The sequence below is a fragment of the Oryctolagus cuniculus genome, chromosome 15 (assembly GCF_051225735.1).
Source record: "Oryctolagus cuniculus isolate XC-2025 breed Fujian yellow rabbit chromosome 15, ASM5122573v1, whole genome shotgun sequence".
Lineage (NCBI taxonomy): Eukaryota > Metazoa > Chordata > Mammalia > Lagomorpha > Leporidae > Oryctolagus > Oryctolagus cuniculus.
In genome coordinates, this window is record NC_142881.1 from 6,428,504 (window position 1) to 6,451,724 (window position 23,221).

The 23,221-nt window shown below is 58.3% G+C and overlaps 1 protein-coding gene across 22 annotated transcripts in view; it reads left to right on the plus strand.

Moving 5' to 3' along the window:
- Window positions 1-23,221, plus strand: part of CTBP2 (C-terminal binding protein 2) — a 124,497-nt gene that overhangs the window by 79,030 nt on the left and 22,246 nt on the right. For 17 of the 22 annotated variants that reach the window (XM_051833531.3, XM_051833533.3, XM_070057082.2 and 14 more), the window contains one exon: window positions 16,352-16,511. The exons of 4 other annotated variants lie outside the window; for them this stretch is intronic. In XM_051833531.3, coding sequence (XP_051689491.1) covers window positions 16,454-16,511 — 58 coding nt within the window. In that variant the 5' untranslated portion in view covers window positions 16,352-16,453. Of the gene's footprint in view, window positions 1-15,574; window positions 15,694-16,351; window positions 16,512-23,221 lie in introns of those variants that run through there. One more of the 22 variants, XM_089313848.1, reaches the window with a different exon arrangement.

Consider the following 23,221-nt stretch of genomic DNA (forward strand, 5'->3'; position numbering starts at 1 on the left):
GAGTACTTCCTGTCTTTTTCTTTTCTTTCTTTTTTTTTTTTTTTTAAAGATTGATTTATTTGAAAGAGGGAGATCTTCCATCTACTGGTTTACTCCCCAAAAGCCCACAACAGCTGGGGCTGAGCCAGGCCAAACCTTGGAACCTGGAATTCCATCTGGGTCTCCCTTGTGAGTGGCGGGGGCTGAAGTCCCTGAATCATCACCCACTGCCTTCCCAGGCCATTAGCAGGCAGCTGGCTCAGAAGGAGAGCAGCTGGGACTTGAACTGTTGGCTCCAGGGGTGGCTCACCCTCCAGCACGACGCTGGTCCGCATACCGTCCTTTTTTGATTCCAGATCCTGCATTGCACTTCGTCATCACTTTTCTCCTTTTTTGGACAGAGTTACACAGTGAGAGAGAGAAAGGTCTTCCTTTTCCATTGGTTCTTCCCCCAAATGGCCACTACAGCAGACACGCTGCGCCCATCTGAAGCCAAGAGCCAAGAGCTTCCTCCTGGTCTCCCATGCGGATGCAGGGCACAAGCACCTGGGCCACAGCTGAGAACTGGACTGGAAGAGGGGCAACCGCGACAGAATCCGGCTCTCTGACTGGGACTAGAACCTGGGGTGCTGATGCCACAGGCGGAGGATTAGCCTATTGAGCCGCGGCACCGGCCTCGTCATCACTTCTCTACTGACGCTCTTGGCTGTGACAGGTTCTCGGGCTGTCCTGATGCCTGGGCAGCCTCCGCAGCTTTCTGTGTGAGCGTGTATTTCGTGGGTCATCCCGCTATTGCGTTTTGGCTGATGCTTTTCTCACGGTCACAGTGGATTATAGATTCTACAGAAGACATTTTAATGTCATTTTTAAATGAAAAGTTCTTTCAAGAAAAGCGAGTTGCCCTGTGCGCTGGGGATGCCAGGCAGGTGCTTCTGTGTCCTCCAGTAGGAGGCGCTCTCACTGTGCCGTGGGTCCGTGGGCACCCAGGACTGTTGGGCGTTTCAGGGCCTCGCCTGTGTTGAGTGCAGCTCCGATTCTCCGCTGGAGCTGGGAAGACGGCTGGGAGGTGTGCGGAGGCAGCCACACATGCGGGCTCCCTGACTACCTCTTGAGTCTCTCTGTTTCTCTCTGCAGCACTTTTGAGGGACACAAGTTCATCCCTTTCTCGTTCTATGTTTTAAAATCCTGGGGAGGGGGTGCTTCTCTGGTGAGGACCCTGAGGGCTGAGGACCACTGGCAGAGTGAGAATGTGCACCGCTCTGGCCTGGGGCTGGGCACACAGCAAAGAAAGCCCTCCACCCGCCCTGCTGGCAGCTCGGTAGCCACACAGGCCTGGCCTCATCCCAGCAGCTTCCAGAATGTTCTGCAGCTGTGCTGCTCTGTCACACTGCCTGCACCTTGCCCGGCACACGCGCCTGTCGCTTGGGGGTGGTTAGGAGTGGGGCCCATGGCTTGGTAGAAGGTGACCAGCTATGTATAGCCCCTGCCACGGCAGTGGACGCCGCCATGCTGGGTCCCCAGTGGTGCCACCCGTCACTCAGCCAGGAGCTTTTGGCCAGCTGCGGCGTGGGTTGGAGAAAGGGCCGCTGTCAAGTGGGCCATGGCCTCCTCTTGACCGTCAGCCAGGAGAGCCAGGCAGGGTCAAGGGGCTGGAGGGAGGAAAGTGAGGCTCAGTCCTCCGCCTCGCCAAGGTTCCGGTTGCTTGGAGCTGACCAGGAGGCCTGCAGGGCCCGCTGCCGTGGGGATGTCCTCCAGCCTGGGGCTGTAGTCAGACACCCAGAGATACGAAACCCGGGGAGCTGGCCACACGGGCTGTGGACTGGATAGTTCACTGACCTGGCGTCCTTTGCCAGAGCTGTGCCCCTCCCCCTCTCCGGCTCCCATTCCCTCGGTCTTGCAGCCGCCGGGTGTTTCACTCTTGTGCGTCGTTTGCGGAAGTCCTCTGATGGCCAGGAGTGACATGGATTGAGATGTGGACTTGTCCCCACATGGATTTCATCTCTGAAAAGTGCGTCCCATGTCCAGGAAAGAGCCCAGTTGGTAAGGGCGTGTGGCCCCGAGAATCCTCATGAGCTGGGCGGCCCGGGGGTGGGGGTGGGTCCGAGCAGACCCAGAAGCAGCAGCAGGACTTGGTTCGGTACAGGTGACGGCTTGGCCTGACCTCGCTCAGCAGATCCCGGGAGTCGGGCTGCGGACATTCTCTGGGGCGGCCTCTTGGCCCACGGCCTCTGTAGCGGCTCGGCCAGCCCCGGCCCCGGGGAACAGGACGGGGACACCCATGTCCTCAGCACCCTGGATCTACCTTGCTGAGCGTTTCCTGTTCTGTGCGAAACAGTTGTGGTTGCCTGCGGGTGTATTTCAGGCGATCATTAGAGAATATTCTCTGCTCGTTAAGTAGTAAAGCCAGCGAGGTAGGGAAACTTGTGAAACTGAAATCCTAAATATGCAAAACGTGGCCACCACAGAAGAGAACAAAAGCAGCTTTGAGGTGAGCACCCAGCGCAGCGGGGTTTCCTTCTCTGGCTCTGACTAAGCCACGGCAGAATCTCCACCACATCCTGGCTCTTGGGGGGGCACACAGCTGCCACAGCGAGGGTCTGAAGTGGCCGGCGATGGCCCTCTGACTTGCGTGAGCCCAGCGCCTCCGAGTGTCGTTCCGCGTTCTCCTGAAGAACGCTGTTTTAAAGTCCTGCAGGCCGCTGCTGTGACCACACACAGAACCTACAGCAGACCTGGCCGGTGGGGTGTGGCGCACTCTGTCTGTTCTGTGCAATTCTGGGAGCCGGGCTGCTTCTCCCTGGAGAGGCAAAGCCAAGAGCTTCCCTTGAAGGCAGACAGCCCTTGCCCCCTGAAGGTCCCCTCCCCGACGGGTGCCACCCAGGGGGCTTCCTCCCAAGGCCAGGTCTGGAGCGTTTGGAAGAAGTGCTGGCCTTTGCAGTGCTGGTGGAAACCAGGAGGCAGCTCAGACTGCCTGGTTGGTGCCTGGCCGATTCAGAGTGGAAGAGACCGTCCGTGCTGTGGGGCAGCAGCAGCCCCCCGAGGTGCGCCTCCGACGGGGAGTGGTGGGGGCCGGTCCCTCTCTCCTCGTCATTTGGCCTCCTCCAAGTTCCTCCCCATTTCGTTGTCAGTTTTATGGATTCATTGCCCTGGCAGAAAATTAAAAAGCTGTTGGCAATGATGTGTTTTCGTAGTGCACCTAAATAACCGAGTTCTTACAAGAGGCGACACGGGCAGTGGTGGATGTTGAAGTTGGGGGCTGAGGCCCTTGTCGGGAGTGGTGCAGGTGCCCGCCTGTCCCCGCTTTGCACAGTCTTGCCAGAGGCGGCCCCTTGTCCAGAACCCCCGGGCCTGGGGAGCCACGGGGGAGCTGGGTCTGCCTAGCCCTGTGTTTACTTTGGAAGTTTGTCCTGGGTGAATGAATCGGCAAAACTTACATCCGCTGTAAAAATGTCGCCGACAGACGCAGCAGTAACTCTGGTGAAGGAGTTAAACCACTATTGAGTTTGCACCGGCCGCGAGTTGATAAATCGTATCGCTTCATTTGGTGGGAATCAGCAATTTTATGTGGCAATTAATTTTTACTACTGGAGGGGAGCCAAGAACGAGAGCCTCCCCCCGGCCTTGCCGCAGCGAGAGAAGATTCCGGGTAAGGCCGCGGTGTTCTCGTGGGTGCCCTCGCCGTCCTTGGGGGTTCCTCTCCCGGCCAGAGCCCTCTGCAGGGTGACGGGTGTGTGACTGGCAGATGCATTTCTTAAGCACGCTGTGGGTGACAGGGAGCTGCTTTCTAGACGACTTCCCTTAGTGCTGGTCTGCTCCCTGTTCTGTCTTGGCTCTACCAAGCCTGGCTGTTGGCGCTGCGTGTGCCGTTGGCCGTGTGGCTGGGGTCCAGATCAGGGCTGCTTCATGCGGCTGCACCCAGCTGCCCGGGAGTGGGTGGGTCCTGCAAGCCCAGCCCCCTTCCTGCTCTCCTGCAGGATTGCCTGTCCAACCAGCCTCCCTTGGGAACCCCAGAAAGATGCAGGGTGCGCAGGCGCCGTTCCCAAGGCCCGGGACTCCGGGGAAGAGCCGCAGCCCCGGCGCTGCAGCGTGGGGGACGCCTTCCCTCTTAGGCATCGTTGCAGACGTTTTCAGATCAAGGGCACCCGGGAAGTTCATGGGAAAACCAGAAAGGAAAGACAAGTTTATTTTGCTGGTCAGAAAGAAAGAAATGAAATCCATACGCAGTCTTCTCACAACACACGTTTTCTCAGTGCAGATTTTGGTTTAGAAGTGTGGAATCCATGCATACTTTGTCTACAAGATGCGTTTTCCACGACGGTTTTGAAGAGCTGTCATAGCCAGTCAGCTTCCAGGGTGAGCTGACGTCAGCCCCAGTTCCGTCGTGGCCATCGGTCGTGTTACCCCGTGGGCAGATGGCCCAGTGACGCCTGCACATCATGCAACAGCGCTGTCCCGCCTCCCAGCAGGTCCCATCAGCTTCGCAAGCACCTCTGAGCTCCCTGCCGTTCGGGGCACCCTCCTTTCTAGGCCCCTGAGTGAGGGGTGCAGACTGCAGGCCTCGGGCACCCCCTGCTTACCCCCTCAGTGGGTACAGAGGCAGGTGCGCTTGGTTCTCCCTCCCAGCCCTGGTGCAAGTGGCCACTCCGGCTTCCAGGCCAGCCCGGCCTTCTTGTTTTAAACACGCAAGAAAACGCACAGCTCTGTTAGGCCCTGGGCAGCCTGGTCTCCGGCCGCACCTCTGCCCCCGGCTCTGTCTTCTTAGCAGATTGTTTCTGCACTGGGTCTTGATTTTTGTCATTGGCGACAAGAACAATAGCACAGCTGTTTCCTTGTTGGGAAGAATGAGAGGATACCTGCAAAGGGCTGAGAACAGTGCCCCAGACACTGAACACTCCGGAATGTTCTTACCCCACAGCTGCTGACCCCACCCCCCACCCCCCAGCGGTGGTGACCTGGAGGAGGGCCCCTCGCGTTGGCAGTTCCAGCAGTGCTCACATGCAGCTGGCCTGCACAGCCCACGGCGGCAGGCCAAGGCTTAGCCTGTCTGTGCCAGCCCACAATTACCCTGGCATGGGGGGTGTGGGCCCACCCTGCAGTGCTTCCGTAGGCCTGTGACGTGCAGGCCGCCCCACCAAGGGCTGGACTCTGGCAGGCAGGAAGGAGAGAGGGGACGGAGCTCCTATGGTTCCTTTGGGAGCCTGGTCACCTGCAGGCCTCTGTTCTGCCCGCCCTCACCCTCCAGGGGAGCGTGGCTTCCTCTCCCTGAAGCTGCACGTCTGCAGCCAGCGGTTCCAGCAGAGGGGGCCATTCCCTTGGAAGTCCTGTACTACTTGGCTGTCCTAGCGACAACGATAAGATGTTTGCTTTAGCAGTTTGCTTAGCTGTGGAAGCATTCCGGGACGATGCCAGGGCGTTACATGAAAACAGTGTGCCCAGCTTGTCGGGATGGTCCCAGGAAGCTCGTTTTGAGTGAAAACAAAATGTCACATACCAGAGCTGTTTACCTCTACAGCGGCTTGACAAGGGCCATGGAGAGCCCGGATCTCACAGGGCCTGGCAGCAGGGTGCCCTCGGACGCACCTCCTGAGCCAAGTGGAAGATTCTAGAACACTGAACACCAGGCACAGGTGTCAAGCCGCGGGTTCCTCTTCCACCCACTTTTACCATAGTGCTCCCTGCCCCGCTGGTCAACAGGGGTCTCCCGCCACGGGTCCCCGTCGTCCTGGACAGCTTGGGGTGCTGGCAGCGGCTGGGCAGGGGCCAGTCTGGCTCAGGTCCACGCCCAGCCTTTCCTGGAGTGTGAGAAACTTCTGCCCATCCGGAATTTCTCCTGGCTGCTTCTCCCTCTCTGGCCATGGTTTTGCTACACGGGGTGCACACAGTCCCTCTGCGGGTAGATATGGAAGCTCCAGAATGTTCCCTGCTGGGGCCACCACAGAATCCACGTTGGTCAGTGGCCTGAGCCAGCGTCGCAGGGGCCTTCTCGGCCTGTTGTGATGAGTAAGAAACCTTTCTTGTCTGTTCGAGGCACCGATCCCAAACCGTGTCCAACGACTGACTCGGTGCTGTTTGGGTCTGAGACACAGCAGGCAGTGCGCTGAGGTCCTGTCTCTCGTGAAAGTATTGAGGGGAGTGGCCGGAGCGGTGGGGCTGGGTGCCTGTGCGGATCCTGTTGGCAGTGTGCCATGCGGTGTAAAAACAGCACCCAGTGTCTTGGCACGCATGGCTGTGGGGAATGCGGTGTGGGTCAGCTGCGCGATCACATGTGTTCTGAAAGGGGCCCTGGGATGAACATGTGGGGCCGACGCTGAAGAAGCCTGGGGCCCTTGACCCCTGCTCAGGATGCGTCCAGGACAGGGCAGTGCCGCCTGTGCGTCTCGAGGGTCCGTCAGCCAAACCCAACGGAAGCTCCCAGACACCCTCATTCCCGGCTCCCAGGGAGCCTAGGTAAATGGGGACCGACCCTTGCATTCTTGGGAGCTGGTAGGAAGTTGGGGAAGGGAGGCGGTGTCCTGGTGCTCGGCCCTCCACCTGCAGCATTGCTGGCGCCCCGGGGCGGTTGGCTGGGAAGATGGAGCCAGGAAAGAGGGCCGCGTGGTGGGCACAAGCTCCTGTCGGAGAAATCGTGTTACCGCTCGCAGCTGTGCATCGCGTGGTTGCCACCACAGGCTCCCCGGTGCCGTGGTCCACACACCTGAAAGGGGATTTTAAATCGCTGACATTTCTTAAAGGAAGTCGCGTGTGTCTCATCCTTTGTGTACTTTTGTGCGGCTGACTTGCTCCTGTGTAAACCGGCAGACCCCACCGGGCTCGCTCGTAGTTTGGTTTTCCTTCAAGCAGAACTTTCTGTTCGCTTTGAGTCGGCCCCTGTGCAGAGAGGAGTGGCTGCTGCTGGATGCGGTGGGCCGACCGCTGGCTGAGCCTGCGCTGGCCCTCCGAGGTGCGGGCCATGTCCCGAGGTCGCCGTCTTTGGGGAAATTGGCTTTGATGCTGGGGTCCTCGTGGAAAGTCAGTGCAGGTGCCTGGCGGGCTTTGTTCCGAGGAAGCACAAGCCAGGTCCAGAGGACCCCAGGTTCCCAAGGACTGCGCCGAGAGGCTGGAGCAGCCTCCTGATGGAAGGCAGCAGGGCTGGTTCCCCCGGGGGTCAGGGCCTGGCTTCCCAGGGGATCCCTCTGGACAGGAAGCAGGAATGGCCTTAGCAGGCCCCTGGCCTGTGACCCACACCAGAGCATAACAAAGACCAGGCCTCCTGCCGCCGGGGGAGGCGGGACAGGTCCTGCAGGAGGGGGAGAGGTGAGCTGGCCAGTGGACAGAAGGGGCCCAGAGGCTCAGGGGCTGGCGTGTTGGCAACAAATGAAATGCCCTATTTTAAGCCCTGTTTTGTACCAGGGCTTCCTGTTTTTCCGAAGGAAACTCTTGTTTTGGTTTTCATGATGAGGGATTTACTGAAACACGGGCGTTCTCATGACAAAGTGGAGCTGGAGATCTGTCCCCAGGCAATGCGGACCCCATGAGAGCTGTTCTCTGCTCCGGGGGTGTCCGAGCCTCCGCGGCCCTGAGCGCTCCGAGAGCGCTGGGGAGGCTGCATCCCCGAGCCTGGAGGGAGGCGGGCTGGCCAAGGACAATTGAAAGGGTTTTTTTGTTGTTCCTCTAGGGCTAAGTTAAGCCATGTGTGTGTCTTTCTAGGAGTGCTGGGCCGGCCAATCGGAGCGGCGTAAACCCCACTCGCTTCCTGCCGACCTTGTGACACTGACAGATGTTCTTTCTTACGAGTGTCGCTGGGCCTCTGCTTGCTGGCCTCATCAGATTGTGTGGGAGCCATTTTCCCAAGTCTTCCCGCCAGTCCGAGGCCCTCAGAGTGGGTTTGTCCAAAGAATTGCTGCTGCCCTGGAGCTGGGGTGGGGGTGGGGGCCACAGGCCAGCCCAGGGCCACGTGCAGGCTGCAGACCCGCACACAAAGAGTGAATGTGAGGGCTCAGCAGGTCTCTCTGAGAGAGCTTTCCAGAGCTCTGGTGTGGCTGTGTGCTGGGACCCTAGCTCGTCAAGTCAGGGCTGAGCCATGTGCACTGGGAGGTGAACCCCTGTGGGTGCCCCCATGGCTCCTGCAGCACCACTGGGGATGACTGGGGGGGAGGTTTCTGTGGCTAAGAGGGTGCTACCCCCACCCCCACCCGCACACCCCAGGAGCCTTGTGTTTGCACCTGTGAAATTCATTCACATAGAACAGCTGTGAGTGAGGCAGGTGCCCTGAGCCTTGCCCCTGGGTTGGGCAGTTCTCCAACAAGGGGATTATTTGGACCTCCTCTGGGCTCTTCTGGAAGTCCCTGTCCTGCCAGCACCTGAGTGGTTGGGGCTCACCTGGAGAACAGGTGTGATGGCCGGCGCCTGCTAGAATCAGACAGCAGGGCTGCCCTGCTGGGGGGCCGCTGGTGTAAGAGACCCTCTCCACCCAGGCCGGTCCCACCCTTCCCAGAGTCTCGCCCTCAGAGCGAGTCCTGCTCGTATTTGGGTGTGTGTCTCCCTGGCCCTCTGTGTTTCATTGCAGTGAGTTTTCTGGGCCAGATTTTATTTGTTGGCCCCGTGCTGGGTTCTCCGAGTGTTTCTGTCTGGTCTGTAGAGGCTGCTCAGGAATGGTGGGGTGCAGCTGAATGAACCGTGGCCGTTAGGTTTCTGAAGTTGGATGTGCGGCCCCGCCTGGCTACTTTGCTTCCAGACTCTGAAGCCAGCTGGTCAGATTTGGAAGGCATTGGGTTGTCAGAAGCCCCCAAGGGCCGCCGGGCCCGCAGGCTCCTGACTGCTCCTGGCCGCGTCTCGTGCTCAATGCGGTCCCTGCCATCTTAGAAACAGAAACGGCCATGCTTGCCTTAAATGTTTACCTGCATCCGCTTTTTCCAAGATTGGCAGGGCTTGGATTTAATGGTCGCTGCATTTCAAAGACCAAAGAATAAGAAAGCTGAATTTCCATGCAGAGGGTGGCGTCCGAGGCTGCATTCTTAATGTGGGGCCCAGGCCCTGGTAGATCTTTTTAATGTTCCCCAGATTTATGGGTGTGCGTGAGTCCCCGTGGAGACCCCCGGGTGCCTTAGTGAACTCTGTGCGTGTTGCATGTGGCCCTGGAATTCACTGGAAGCATCTGGGACGAGTGAGAATCACAGCGACCCCTGTGGATATTGCTGGGGTGGGGGCGGGGGCGGGGGTGGGGGTGGGGGTGGAGGGCGAGGCCGAGGAGGGGAGCTCCCTGCCTGGTGGGTCCTGTACACCTGGGGCCACACGTCCAGGCCATGTCCGAGTTCCGAGCCTCCGGTCTCAGAACCGGAGCCCTAGCAGTGACCGAGGTCAGCGCCATAGGCTCTCTGGGGGTTGCAGTGGGTGCTGGTTGCTGGGTGACAGATGATCGTAAGAGTTCTAATACAAAGGGTGCTGCGACCAGGGTCCCTCAAGATACTGCAGCCCACGAGTCAGCCAGGGTTGGGCTCTCATCTGAAGGCTCAGCCAGCGGAGGAATCCTGTGGGCTGGTGGGGGCCTCTAGCTGGAGCAGCTGGTGTCTCAGCGTGAACATGCTGCAGCTGGAAGCCTCGGTCTCCCTGCTGGGAAGTGCTACTCATCGCCCACCCGTTCTGCTGGAAGAGAGATTCCCAAGGCGTGGCTTCCAGGGGCTGAGGGTTCCTGGGGGCCGTGGTACTGATTGTAGCCTCCACCTTGAGGATAGCGCCGGCCTGGGGCGGGCAGAGGGCAGGGTCAGCTGAGCAGGCCTCTTGGGGCGGGCCATGCTCCCCTGTGTTCTCCCAGCACCTGACGACCTCTTCCCTGCTCTGTGGGCATCCCTGTCCCACGGTGAGGAACCGAGGAGGCCCTGGGTTTTTGGGTCTGGAGAACCTGGAAGGAGCCGGGCCCACCCCTGCTGGGCCCCTGGTTTTGCAGTGTCGCAGCCCCCAGTGGTGCGTGTGTCTCTGCTTCTCTGGGTGAGGGAACCCTTCCACCGCCTCTCTCCCCAGAGCTGCAGACCCTCCTCCCAGCCCTGGGCCGACTCCAGGGCGGAAAGATCTTGTGAGAAGGGGGCGGGGAGATGCAGCAGGTGGTGGTGTGACCCCTCCCCTGCTGTTCCGAAGGAGTGCATCTAATGCCCACCCAGCCATCACTGGTGCTATCCCAGAGCTCAGAGGGTCTAACCTCTGACCTTTCATACCCAGCCCATCAGCTCTGTTGATTTCCCAAAGGCTGTGGGATGGAGCAGGCTGGAGGCCTGGAGGCCCTTGGAGACCACCAGGGGCTTTTCTTCGGTCTGCGCCCTCTGGTGCAGGACACTGGCCTACAGGTGACCATTGCTGTGTCCTGTCGCCTTCTGGAAGGCTGTTTTCAAGGCTCCTTTTCCCCTGTGTGCTGAGTCCCCCCGTGCACTGGGTCTTCACATCGCACTCTGGAGGGGCTGCCCCTTGACCCGGGCCAGGGGGCTCCTGAGGGCTGTTGACCCTGGCGGCGCCCGTCAGCGAGTCCTGGTCTGCCAGGCTGCTGTAGGCCTGGGTACCTCGTGCTGTGACTCGCTTACCCCACAGCCCAGAGGCTGGCACTGTGTGGTCAGGGGTTTGCAGGCTGGCTCCTGGGCAGGGCTCCTGGGGGTGGTGGGTTCTAGGCTTCTTTCAGTGGCTTGTCAGTCACTCTTGTCTTCTGTGTGCCCCCTTTTCTCTGTCCAGGCCCCACCCACTTTGCTCTGTCACTGCCGTGTTGGCTCAGTGCCCACCCTGCTGGCCTCAGTGTACCGTGAAGGCCCTCGGAAGACTGTCTTCAGCTGAGGCCGTGTGTGATGTGCAGGGGCTGTGAGCATCGGTGCGATTCGGGGTGGCGTGGGGAGCACACCGTAGCTGTGGGCGGTCGCAGAGCTGCGCTCAGGACGCTGCCGAGTACGACCTCCTGTGCTGTGTGGCCTGGGCACACAGGCGTCCTGTCCAGGTGCCCTGAGTCCGTGCAGCCTCCGTCCCTGACGTGGGTTCCATGTGTGGCATCCCCAGAAACTGGCACAGGGCAGGTTAATGCTCATTTCCCTCCCCAGATCTGCAGCACAGGTCCAGGAAGATTCAGGTCATCTAACAGGTGGCCCTTGGGGAGGATCGGTCATCTAACAGGTGGCTGGGCTCCCAGCACCCCCTCCGGTCTCTGGCTCTGAGGACCAGTGACTGGAGGCGCCCTACTCCCCCCTCCCCTTCTGGGAGTCTCCTGGAGCTGGGGAGGAGCTGAGACGAAGGGCAGTGGTGGCAGCCTGCAGCCAGGAAAGGCCACACAGGGCGTGCAGTGCCCTCTGCTGGCCGGAGGACACCATCGCTGGGCACCGGGCCTCCGCTGGGACAGGCAGCCCCACACGGTGGCGTCCATTGGTTCTGGAAGTGGCAATGCAGAGTGTGACCCGTGCGTGCCTGGGCCACAGGGTCCAGATGTGGGCAGGCTGGGCTCTCAAAGCCTAGGGACAGAGCCTTTGTGAAAGGCAGCAAGGGTTTGGGTCTCGGCTGTGGCAAGAAGCCAAGAGGCAGATGTCTTAACACTCTAACCTTCAAGGCTTTGTTTTGTTTTTCTGTTGATCTCGTTGCAACCTGTCTGATAAGTAACCAGCTAATTCTTGTAATTGCCTTTATTAGGTATTTAAATACAAGTGTGATTCGTATGTATTGTGTGAAACATCTTCCCACCCCTAAAATCTGACATGAGGGATCGTTATGTTGTGGTATATTGCATGTTATAGAGTTATAATTAGTAATTTAGTAAATGTAGCATAGGAACCTTCCAGAGTAAGTGTGGCTGGTGGTAGCCACACTTTTTTTATTTATTTGAAAGAGTTAAATGCAGAGGCAGAGGCAGAGAGAGAGAGAGAGAGAGAGAGGTCTTCCATCTGCTTGCTCATTCCCCAGATGGCCGCAACGGCTGGAGCTGCACTGATCCGAAGCCAGGAGCCAGGAGCTTCTGCTTTCGCGGGCCATAGCAGAGAGCTGGATGGGAAGTGGAGCAGCCAGGATTTGACCTGGCGCCCATATGATGCCAGCACTGCATGCGTGGTTTTATCCACTGTGCCACAGCGCCGGCCCTGGTAGCTACACTCTTACACACATGCAGTGTGTGTGAACGTCTGACGTTCTAGATTGTTCCTGTGTGTGGTGTTTACTTGCACTTCTCTTTGGAGTAACTTGTTGCACCGATGTAAACATTCTAGAACGATTTCTAGCAGTGAATGTGTGACTAATGCAGAGCCATCTGCGCGGGGGTGGGTGTGTTCTATCCTTGGGGGTGCCGACCCCTTTCCCAGTTCAGCTGGAATCCTCCAAGTTTTCCGGGTCCGAGCAGGGAAGAGAGGGTTGGAGCAGGAGACGTCCCGTGTACTCAGGGTCCCTCCGCCGTTAGAGAAGCCGTTGTATTTACATTTTGAGTGAAAATTTGCTAGTCTTTATCCCTTTTTTGCCTTACTACCTACGAGTGCTTATTATCTTTAAGGCATGTTTAGGAGACAGCCGCTTGTGCAGTGTGAAAAGCCTGCACACAGGAGTGGCCGGCACATGGAACCACCCGCATTGCATTTCTGTCGCGCCACAAATAAAATGGCCGATTAGGACCGGCTGGAGGTCCTGCTCAAGCCCTCGGTTCTCGGTTGTGGCTTTGACCAAGTGCAAGTGCCTAGAATTCTTGAGTCTTGCTGGGGACCCTACACAAGCAGGATCCGCAGTTGGTGGGACAGGGAGCAGCCCTAGCAGCTCCCGCCTTGCTCTGGGGTGAATTCTCTCAGAGTTCTGAGTGCGGTTTGCGCTGGCTGGATGTTTCTTTGATGTGACCAGTTCTACGCAGTGCACAGGGTCCTCGTTTTCCGTGTTTTGGTCTGGTCAGACCCCACCCCACCCCAGTTCTTCAAGGGGAGTCAGAAGTAAAGAATAAAATCAGAGTGAAAGCTTTGACCTGAGTTGTTGAGCGCACGTGTTTTACTGTTCTGTGTTAGCGCCGGAATCTCTGGCCTGTGTTTGGGTGTGCCGTAGTAGTTGTTGACTGGGGGAAACACTGTCATAAATGGTACGAATGATGAGTTATCTCTTCCAAAATGTGGTAGTACCCCTCACTGCCGTGGACACGTTCCAGGAGCCCCAGGGAGGGAGGCTTGCAGTCCTGGGTGGCACTGGACGCCGTGCACGAGAGAACTTTCATGGAAAGTGGAATTGAAAGATAAATTTGGGAGCAGGCATTGTGGCACAGTGAATTACGCCACGGCTCAGGATGCCCGCGTCCCACATTGGAGTTCTTGGGTTTGAACGTTGGCTCCACATCAGTTTCCAGCTTCCTGCTAACTTGCACCCTGGAAGGCAGCAAGTGGAGATGACTCAAGTCCTTGGGTCCCTGCCACCCACACAGGGACCAAGCCGAGTTCCTGGCTCCTGACTTCAGCCTAGCCCAGCCCAGCCCCGCGTGTGTGTGTGTGTGTGTGTGTGTGTGAGAGAGAGAGAGAGAGAGAGAGAGAGACACAGAGAGAGACTGTTAAATACTTAAAAGATGTTTGTATCAGCACCAAAAAATTTGAAAGCTGCGTGTGATATTTTTTCGTGGCATGCATTTCACAACTCTCACTTCAGGCAAATAAAACTTTAGGTGAACCGTTCTGAGCCTGGTGGGGATTACCTCTGATTTTCTGGGGGAGAAAGCAGTATTTGAAATTCAGTGTTACAGAGAGGGTGGGAGAGACAGATCTCCCATCCACTGGTTCACACCCTCGTTGGCCACAAAGGCAAGCACTGGCCGTGTGGAAGCCAGGAGGCAGGGGCTCCATCTGGTCTCCCATGTGGGTGCAGGGGCCCAAGCACTGGGGCCATCTTCCACTGCTCTCCCAGGGTGCTAGCAGGGAGCTGGATCGGAAGTGGAACAACAGGGGCTTGAACTGGTGCCCATGTGGGATGCCAGCCTGGCTGGGTCTTGCCTGTAGCTTGTCGTGATGGCGGATGTGGCTATGAAGTTGATGATTTCTGGGTGGAGGTTGGTGTGAAACAAAGGCGGAGACTGATTCTCGTGGCCCGCCCCAGAGGGCTGTGGTGGTGTGAGGGAGCCCAAGCCGGTGTGCTTGGCGAGGTGCTGGCATTTTCAGCGCCGACTCCAGCCAGAGGCTCTGAGCACAGCTCTGCCGCCGTCGTTGGGAAGATGGCTGTGTTAATTAACTCCTTGTAAATAGCGTGGCTCCTAGGGAAGGCGAGGACGAAAATGTCAGATTTCATACAGTACTGGGGGAGGGGTGGCCACTGCCCTGATGTCCAGCCCGGGCCCAGACTGGCAGCCTGGAGTCTGGATTTGGTGCCAGAGTGGCCGGTCTGAGCTGTGGGGCAGGTGCCTCAGCTGGGGTTCTGCAGGGAGGGCCCCACAGAGGATCCGGACAGGGTGTTCTCCACCCCCACCCCCGTGAAAGCTGCACGCGCACCGTAAGCCACTTTTCTTTAATGGAAGGCATATATTTATGTAAGCCGATGCCTGATCTTTCCTTTGATTGCGTGATGGAGATTCTGCTTATCAATTTTTCAGGAAGCCATCTAATTATACAAATTAAAATTCAAAGGAAAGCAAAAAGAATGATTATGCCTCACTTGGGGGTTGGGGGCGGGGAGTGGGTCCGCCATGCTGTCATGTTTCATCTCGCGCCCGAGCTCTGGGTCGCGGGAGGGGCGGCCGGGCCTGGCTCAGGCTAGGGCAGCCTCTGTCTGTGACACTGTGTCCACCTTTGCCGGGGCAGGAGGCCTCTCACCTGGTCGCCAGCCATCCTGAAGCTGGGGTTCCTGAGAAGCGTGGGACCCACCGGCGGGGTCACCCCACCCTCTGAGGGCAGCCCCCACCTCTGGCTGGGCCAGTATGGTTTACAGGGAGGGGCTCATAGGGGACTCCTCATGTTGGAAAGAACTGAATTTCGCTGGGATGCTGCATTAAGTATTTATGTGATGGGAAACTGTTCTTTTTCCTAGCTTTTTTTTTTTAATTATATAATTATCATCATAAATCTTTAGGAGTCCTGTTGCTGGGAAATTAGCCATTAACTACCAGGAAGTCGCCTACCTTTAAATCCTCAGACCTGCAGCCTGACCTTTGATGAAGTAACTCCCAGCGTTTTGCATAATTGATGAGCGTGCATCATAACCCTCGCTTTAACCCTGTGCTCTCTCGGGCTCCTGTCCCCTTCCGTCTGCCGAGTAGCTGAGGACAACTTTGCGAGTGTGTGTCCTGCTTTCAGAATCACACCAGTTAGGTTGCATTCTCTGAAGAGCTCATAAGGTGGGATTCAAAGTACTGTGTAGTTTTTTTAGAGTTGTATTTATTAGAGAGAGAGAGAGAGAGATTGTCCATTGATTGATTCATGCCTCTAAATGGCCCCAGCGGCCAGGCCACAGCCAGGAACCCAGAGCTCCCGTCTGGGTCTCCCATGTTCTTGGACGGTCATCTGCTGCTTTCCCTGGTTCGTCAGCAGGGAGCTGCATGGGAAGTGGAGTTGCCGGGACTCGAACCAGCGCTCCCATTTGGGGATACAGGATGTAGGGAGCAGAGCTCCACCTGCTGCATGCAGCACAGGGCCGACTGCAAGGGGTTGTCCACATTTTAGCAGACGAGCGCACTCGGATGGGGTGCCAGTGGATGATTGGAGCCCTGACTGTGCGTTGGCTGAGAGCAGACAGGTCAGACCTGCAGCACCACTCAGCGCTGACTGCCCGCAGGAGCAGGTGTGGGAACCCTCGCCCCCGTCCTCTGTCACGTTGGGTTTCCCTCTGGAGAGTCCCCCATACCCAGTCTCAAGGGCAAGACCCTCCGTCTTCTGCCTTGACGGTGGTGATGAGGAAGTCTGGGTAGGCTCGAGTGCGACTCGTCCTTGCTAGAACCTCTTCCGGCCTGGGACTGTGCCCTTGCCCACCTGGGTCCCCGCCTGGAAGGGAGCCCTGGGCAAGCAGCAGGGGAGGGCTCGTGCTGTGCTGTGCTGGGGCTTTGGCCTTGACCTGAGGCATCTCGGGCAGTCATGGTGGGTGTCTGTTGGCCTGCCGGGGCCATCGTGCCTGGGACTCAGCGCCCTGTGGGTCCAGCTGTCTGTCGCTTGGTCTCTGGTGTTGGGGCGCTCGCTATTACAGTGGTTGCCCGGGAGCACAGTGGTGTCTGGCTCTGCGAGAGACCCTCTGCAGCCGTCTGCTGCTTTTGGAAATCAGCACCCGTCATCTCCCTGTGCCCTTACCCCTGCCCCCCGGCAGAAAGCGGGAGCTGGGTGGACGCGGGGCAGCCCCTGTCCACCCCTGTCCACCCCCGTAGCCAGCGACAGTGAAGTCCTAATGCCGTGTTGTCTTGCGTGCCGACGGTGTGCAGAGAGTAAGGATTCTTTTCTCCTTGTTTCAGGGTGCGTAGTGGCGTCATGCACGCAGACTCCTGCGAGTTCCCCTAAGTTCTTAGAGGACCGCTTTGCCTTTTGAATCAGAGAGTTGCAAAGTTCCCTAAAGAATGGCCCTTGTGGATAAGCACAAAGTGAAGCGACAGCGGCTGGACAGGATTTGTGAAGGTAAGAGCCGGCGTGTGCAGCGTGCCACACCAAGACCTGTGCTTCCTCACTCTAACCCTCAAAGTCTGCTCACTTCCGGAATACACCACACCCCTGCCGCCTGGCCCGGCCCCTCCTCCCCTCCGGTCCAGGGTCCCTCTTCCTGTTCTAGCATCTTCTTCCACCAGGCCCCCTCTGTGCAGCATCCTGTGTGGGCAGGGCCTGGCTTCTGGGGAGCGGTGGCCGACCCGGGTTCCACTTCTCCCCCAAACCTACGGCTGTTTTGCGTACATATTAGGACCATCTTTTGTTAACGTCCTGGAGTTTCCGCACTGTCTGTTTTGAATTAAGATATTTACAACAGCGGATTCCCAGATAGTCCTAAAGAGCCCCGCATTGCCCCTCATGATGTGTTCAGGTCCCTGGTATCTTTGCGAATGTCTGGAAGTGTTTTATTCATGAAAGGAAAAATAAACATAATTAAAATCTAATGGAAACCCAGGGACGAAACTCTGAAATGTTGATTAAGTACAGACCTCTCCTACTTAGCAAACGGTAAGAAAGCCAGAGCCAGGGGCCCAGGGCTGGGTATCCGTGCAGCTGGGCTAGCCTCATCTCAGGGTGTAGCCCGGGCTAAGCCTTGGCTCAGTACAGTGACGGGTACTTCCCCACAGGGTGTGGGCCCAGCTGCCCCCTTCTCACTGCCCTGTCCGTGCCCAGCTCGTGGGCAGGAGCACACAGCAACCCCTGGAGCTGGCCGCAAGGACTTGCTGGTCCGCACGGAGCCGGGTATCAGAGCCTTCCCGCCGTGCCCCAGGACGTAGTAGCACTGGCTGTGGCCCACGTCACTGGGGTCCTGCTGCGATGTGAGGACTTGGGTGTTTCACGTGTTCACCACGTCCAGCACCCCCAGAAAGGCCGATAGAGTGGTGCAGTGAGTGGTAATCATGCCTTCCACGGCGTTTCCCCGGGGGTAGCGTTTGCTTTGCGTGGAGCTATGGAAGCACGTGTGTGTGCTTGTGTGGAGGGGTGCGGGAGGATGGGTGGCTTTTCCCAGAACCATCTGGAAAGTGTTGTAGGTGCAGCAGCATGTGTCTCCTTCTAGGAGGTTTTCCTACAGAAACATAATACACACACACACACACACACACACACGGGAGTTTGGCTGCATTGCGCTCTGGTGTAATGCAGGCCACACAGCCATACCCCCACGCGTCTGTTCTTAGCTGTTTAGTCGTTTGCCTGCGCGTGCGGGAACTTGCCACCGGTCACGCGGTTGCCCTTTTCTTTAGTCTGCAGAGCCTAGAATAGTCTCTGCAGTCCTCACCTGGCTGTCCGACCTTGATCATCACTGTCTGACCTTGATCATCCCTGAGGTTGTTGAGGAGCGGGGCTGCCTGGTTCATGCAGAGTCTGCATCCGAGCGCTTGGCCCTGCCTGGGGAAGGTGTCTTGCTGAGTTCCTGAGTCCTGCCCTCCCCGAGAGGCAGGGGCGCCAGTCAGGGTGACCCACCCACCTCCTGCTCCAGGAGCCAGGGGCTGGCCGCGCGTTGTTACGGTGTCAGTCCACACCAGCCCCGGTCCTGCCGCTGGGATTTGCGGGAATTTCAGCATCACCTTTACCTGTGCATGCAGTCCCAGCAGCAGTCGGTCACATTTTAATTGCTTTTTAAGATTTATTTATTTATTTGAAAGAGTTGCACAGAGAGAGGGAAAGATGTCTTCCATCTGATGGTTCACTCCCCAGTTGGCCACAACAGCCAGAGTTGTGCTGATCCGAAGCCAGCAGCCAGAAGCTTCTTCCCGGTCTTCCACACGGGTGCAGGAGCCCAAGGACTTGGACCATCTTCTAGTGCTTTCCCAGGCCACAGCAGAGAGCTGGATCAGAAGTGGAGCAGCCGGGTCTCGAACCAGCGCCCATATGGGATGCTGGCGCTTCAGGCCCTGCAGGGCATTAACCCACTGCGCCACAGCGCCGGCCCCTTTAATTTCTTGATACCTGCTTTGAACAAAGAACAAACCAGTGGCTTGGGTGTAGGTCTGATCTGTGATCCCGTTCATCTGAATCCCAGCTGCCCGAGGTGTTTCGTTGGTCATCTTCCCGTGTGCAAGCTGATAAATGCCTTTATAGACTAGAGCAGGCATACCCATTTCACAGGTGCTGCCGGTGAGGCACGGGGTGGTTGGCAGTTTGTGCCCTGGAACCCCAGAAGTTGGCTGTTCTCCCCCAGCGTTTGACTCAATTCCACACCGTGGACTGTTTGTTCTGCCTGTAGTTCTTGCACACCTAACACGTGTGTACATACGCACACTCCCAGCTTTGGAGTTCCGGTTCTTCAACCTGAACTACTTGAACAGTGCCCCGTGCACATTCCTCCTGCCCCCCTGGACGTCCGGCGTCCCTTAGGGGTTGCTGTGGTTTGGTTTTGAGTGATTGGAGGTGGGAAGCCGGCCTGCTCTGAATACCAGCTTCTCCCAGGCTTAGGGGAACTCTGTCCGTTGGCACTTGGTCTGTGGCACCGCTAACTCCTAACCCGCCCCTCCTGCTGCCGTCACCGCCTCATGCAGGGCTGTGCCGGCATGGGCGAGCTTCCCCAGGGTTCCATTTTGGCGAAATCCAGGCTTCACCCCTGGGTGACTTCTCCCTACCTTCGGAGGCTGGCCAACCCTTCTTGGGCCGGCCCTGCCCCCTGCTAGCCCGTCCCCTCGAGCAGTGGCCCCCGAGCATGGGCCTTCCTGTCTGCCAGGGAGCTGCATGCCCGTGGGAACGTCTCTGCTCTGAGCCTGGGGTGCAGCCGGGGTCTCTGGGACGCCTTCCAAATCCACTGGAATAACGAATGTCTTTCATGCTGACTTAAAAGCCAGATTCTAATTTTTTTAAAGCAACCTTTCTGTTTTGATATTTATAATTTGTTCTCTGCTTCCTCTTGATGCCTGCTATCAAATAATCCTAGAGTGCCGTTGAGTTAGAATTATTACGGAGCAGCCTTTGATACAGGAGGCAGGTCACAGGCGGCTGCCGTCTTGTCTTTTTGATGTATAATTTAGGTCTTGGCTTTCCTGTCTGTTCAGTTTGCTGACATAATTGATGCGTTGCGTTTGTGAATTACACCAGCCGGTTGGAAGACCTTATTGCATCACAGCAGAGCTAGATGGCTTGCCCCAGATACTTGCGGCCAGAGACAGCGCTTCCGCTCACTCCCCACCGTGGGCGAGGCCGGCGAAAGTGCTTCCCTGCACCATGGAGTTGTGCAACGGTCATGCACCTGCCACGTGGCCTGGCTGACGGCTGCATGTGCGCACCGGAGCTCTCTGAGTAGTTTGCTGGAACGTCTCGGGGTTGTGGACCTGGGATAGAGGGCTTTTCCATTCCGAAATGAGTGCCAGACCAAACCCCCTCGCCTCTGGGCCCTGCTCGTGAGCACAGGGGAAAGGGGGAGGAGCCGGCGTGGGCTTTCTCTGCCCCGGTGGTCACAGTGAGTGGAGGAAAACCTGCCCCCCTGGACTTCTCTTGCGTTGAGTTTTTCTGGTCTGATGGGGTGAGCTTCCGCGGGACATTCTCTCGAGAACCTTCCTCAGTGGCCCAACTGGCAGAGTTGTCCAGGGCCAGCTGAGCCGCCCCCTGGTGGACGGGGCGGGGTGTCCGTACCACGGACCCGAGTGTCGTCCTTTCTTTCCTCGTGGGAATATCTGACACCTCGCTGCTGTTTTTCCTCGTGTGTTTTTGTTTGTTTCTGGTACCTGTTTTGTCTTATCGAGCACTTGGCGCTCTCTGTGTGAACAGCGTTGGCGCCTGTGCTGTGAACGTACTCAGCAATCGTTTCTAGCAAATATCTTTAAAAAGCCCCAAAAAGTGAATTATAAAATGGGATTCATGATGTTGCTATACATTATAATTATATGTTGGGATCAGGCAATTATCCACATTTCTAGTAATTAGGTGATTAGCTGTAATTACATTAGCTATGTAAATATACAATAGTCAACTAAACATGGCTTAAAACTGCACAGTGCAGATGAATGGGCTGAAACAATGGTAAACCCCCGTGAAGGACCCTCAGGCTCAGGAACATGGTCGGACAGAAACCGATTTTCCAGGAAGAGAGAATTCCCCGTGTTAAGTGGCCACAGTTTTAAGCTGATTTGGAGAAGTCCTGGTGTCCACCCTCTCCATCCCTGCCCCGTCCTCTGGGATTTGGGGTCCCACAGCTGCCCGCGCCCCATCAGGCTCACGAGTTCTGTGACTGGAACCAGGGTTGCCGGTTTGTGGTTCGTCACATGCAGACAGGAGCCTCCCTCTGCAGGCTTCGGGCGTGTCAAGGTCGGGACCTCCCACCCCCACCCCCCCGGGCCTGGGCAGCGCGGCCTCGTCCTGGCTTGGTTCTGTGGCTGCTGCTTTGGGCCCTCGTCCCAGCTCTGTGCGTTGCTCCGTCGCCCGCTGCTTGCCAGAGCCCTGTCCTGGCCACCACCAGCTCGTCTTCCCAGCCTGCTATGCTCTTGGTGCAGGCACCTGAGCAGGGACAGAGTCTCTAGGCCAAGTGAGCCCCCCAGAGAGGATGGTGCCACCAGCTACGTGCCCCGGAGAGGGCTGCTCCTGGGTAGCTGCAGGGAGCCGTCCCGGGCTCTGACGTGTCCTGGCACGGCCCATCCTGATCAGTGCACGTCCGGGCTACTGCGAACCAGAACCCAGCACCGCTCTGCTGCCAGCTCTGCGCGCTTTTCTTCTGCAGAACACGCGTGTGAAGGTGTGCGGTGACGACAGCCTCCCGCCGAGGTCGTCAGTCACCCAGTGGCACCCTGAGCTCCTCCAGCTTGGGCACGCATTTCCTCTCCGTGGCCATCTCCAGAGAGGCCCTGCGCTGGCTTCCAGGGACGCAGGCTCACCTTCTGTGTCTGGCGTGAACTTGGCCGGGCACCCCACCTGGGCTGGTGAAGTCTGCTGGGGGCGGGGGGTTTCCACACTCCCCGTCCCCCTCCATCTGTCCATCTCGTTTCCCCTGCCCTGGTCGGACAGGTGGGTGTGCACCTGAAGTGGAGCAGCTGGCTTCTTGGAGGCCTCCCACAAGGGGACAGGCAGTGGGTCCTTTGCGACCATGCCCCCCAGGCCACGCACAGTCCTCTGCGTTGAGCCAGACAGCATGGGCAGCCTGTGGCATTCCAGGGAAAGTTCGCCCCGCGCCCATTGTGTGTCAGGAGAAATGCAAAGCGTGTGGCGACTGTCCTGGAAGGCCAGGGCTCTCGTCGGAGGCCATGGCAGGGGCCCGGTGGCCTGTCTCCATGGGTACGTGTGTCCATCTCATTGCATGGGTGGCAGATTATCCAGACGAGGGACGAGAGCCATAGAGGATGGGTGTGGCGCTGGATGCTGGTGGAAGGAAGAAAGTTCTGGAACGGAGAGCCCTGCAGCAATGGAGTGTGGTGGAGAGGGAGCGGCGTGGAAGCAGGTGGGGGCTCACGCAGAGGCGCGACTCCGCAGGGAGGGTTTTCTCCGAGAGCAGGGAGGTGGAGTTCCCCGAGCACCTCCTGCAGGCAGGTCCTGGACAGCTGCTCCCAGCGAGCGGTGACGTTCCAGGGACTCCAGCTCCTGCACCTGTCACGCATGGACGTGGGCCCTGAGTGTGTGCAGGGAGTCAGACCTCGTCTTCACAGCTCAGGAACTGTGGAAGTGTGGACGAGACGTGGACTGGGAGCAGCACACTCTGTCACCAGAAATGGCTAAATAACACGAGGCACGGGGGTGCTGGGGCTGCTTAGGGCACAGCGTGTCCCTGAGGATGGCGTGGGGCTCCGTGCAGTGTGGGCAGTGTAGACGCTGCACAGCCTCGTGCTGCAGGCCAGGGGGGCGGGAGGAGCGCGGCGTGGGGCGCTGGGAGTCGCTGGTTCCCATGCTGCCCGGGGTGTGCTGTTTCCTCTGTGCACTCCTGTGATTCGGGATTAGGCTCCTTCACTCCCACTGTTTGACCGGGGAACGGGGATCCCCTCGTCCACTTCCGCGCTGAAGTAGCCAGGGAAGGGGCCTGGTTGGCACAGAGGGAAGGAACACAGAGCTGGTTTCCAGAGCCCTCAGTTAGCGGTCGGAAGTGGGCCCGTCAGAGGCCTGCGTTTGCCGTGTGTAACCCCCAACCTCAGCCGTCCCCAGGGACATGTGGGCCGCGGAGGCAGAGGCTGTGGGCAGGGCTCCGGGCAGCTTCCTTCTCGGCCTTGGCTGTGTGGGGGCTGGCTGCCTCCGGCGCACGGGCCGTCCTTGCCACTGACCTGGCAGCGTCTGGCCCACGGCCGTCAGGGGACAGCAGCCGGGCCCGATGTCCTTCGTGTCGGCCCAGCCTTCAGGTCTCGGATTCCGTGGCACCTGCTGGTCGTTTGGTTCTTGGCTTTTCACAGTGAGAATTGGGCGCTCAGAGAAGTCCTTTCCCTCTTGTTTTGGCACCCTTTCCCGGGGTGGCTTCGCGTGCTGGGACAGCAGCACGGGTCCCTGTGGCTGTGCGTCATGACCTGACGTGGCACGGGGGATTCAACAGTCGGCCTCAGGGCGGGGACATCGCTTAGGACCCTGAGGTGCCTCTGGGTGGTCCCACACATCAGCTTGTGGTGGGCTCGTGTGTCTGCGCTTTCAGAAGCTGGCTCACGAGTCCCCACGTCGCTGGCGCGCGTCTCTGCGGGGTGAGAAAGTGGAGGATGGGGCCACGGCGCTTTGTGTAGCCAGCCGGAGATGTTGCAGGAAAGCGGCCGTCC